Raw genomic sequence first — 813 nt, 5'->3', positions numbered from 1 at the left:
TTATTAGTATCACTCACTTATTGTCAGTATCACTCACTTATTGTCAGTATCACTCACTTATTGTCAGTATCAGTCACTTATTATCAGTATCACTCACTTATTATCAGTATCACTCACTTATTATCAGTATCACTCACTTATTATCAGTATCACTCACTTATTATCAGTATCACTCACTTATTATCAGTATCACTCACTTATTATCAGTATCACTCACTTATTATCAGCATCACTCACTCCCTCACTCCTTCCTTCCCTCCCTCACTCACCTGTATGAAGAGCCAGGAGACCATCAGAGCCAGTCCGCTGTATTGGCCGTTGAAGCGGTAGTGGTAGGCGTAGAAGGCGAAGTGGTACAGGTAGAAAAACCTGCAGCCGAACAGAAGCACGTGTGTATAGTAACGGAGCGAAGATACGGTCAACACACATATATATATCAGAAGTAGATAATACTAGGGGATCCCTATTATCTACTTCTCATATATATATACATACACGAATGCACATATACCACACGTGCATGCGGGTACGGATGCACGAACGCACGGACTCATATATATATGTATCAATAGCTCATAATAGAGATTCTATTGTATTCTATTGTAGCGATTTCTATATGTATGTATATAATATATATATATAGCATATATATATACTTATATATAGATATATATATATATATATATATTAATTTATATATATAGCATATATATATATAGCACACACGTGCATGCGGTACGGATGCACGAACGCACGGACGCATATATATGTATGTATATAATATATATATAACGTTTTTAACCTTATATATAT

At 34.9% G+C, this 813-nt stretch overlaps 1 protein-coding gene across 1 annotated transcript in view; it reads right to left on the bottom strand.

Moving 5' to 3' along the window:
* Positions 1-269: 269 nt before the first annotated feature.
* LOC106818341 (membralin-like) overlaps positions 270-813 on the bottom strand; it is a gene marked incomplete at its 3' end in the record, with an annotated part of 11,332 nt that continues 10,788 nt past the window's right edge. The window contains exon 3 of the mRNA XM_014823056.1: positions 270-369. Within this exon, the coding sequence (XP_014678542.1) occupies positions 270-369 (100 nt within the window). The remainder of the gene's footprint in view (positions 370-813) is intronic.

Source organism: Priapulus caudatus, unplaced genomic scaffold (genome assembly GCF_000485595.1).
Source record: "Priapulus caudatus unplaced genomic scaffold, Priapulus_caudatus-5.0.1 Scaffold2173, whole genome shotgun sequence".
NCBI lineage: Eukaryota > Metazoa > Priapulida > Priapulimorpha > Priapulimorphida > Priapulidae > Priapulus > Priapulus caudatus.
This window is presented reverse-complemented; position numbering and strand designations above follow the sequence as displayed.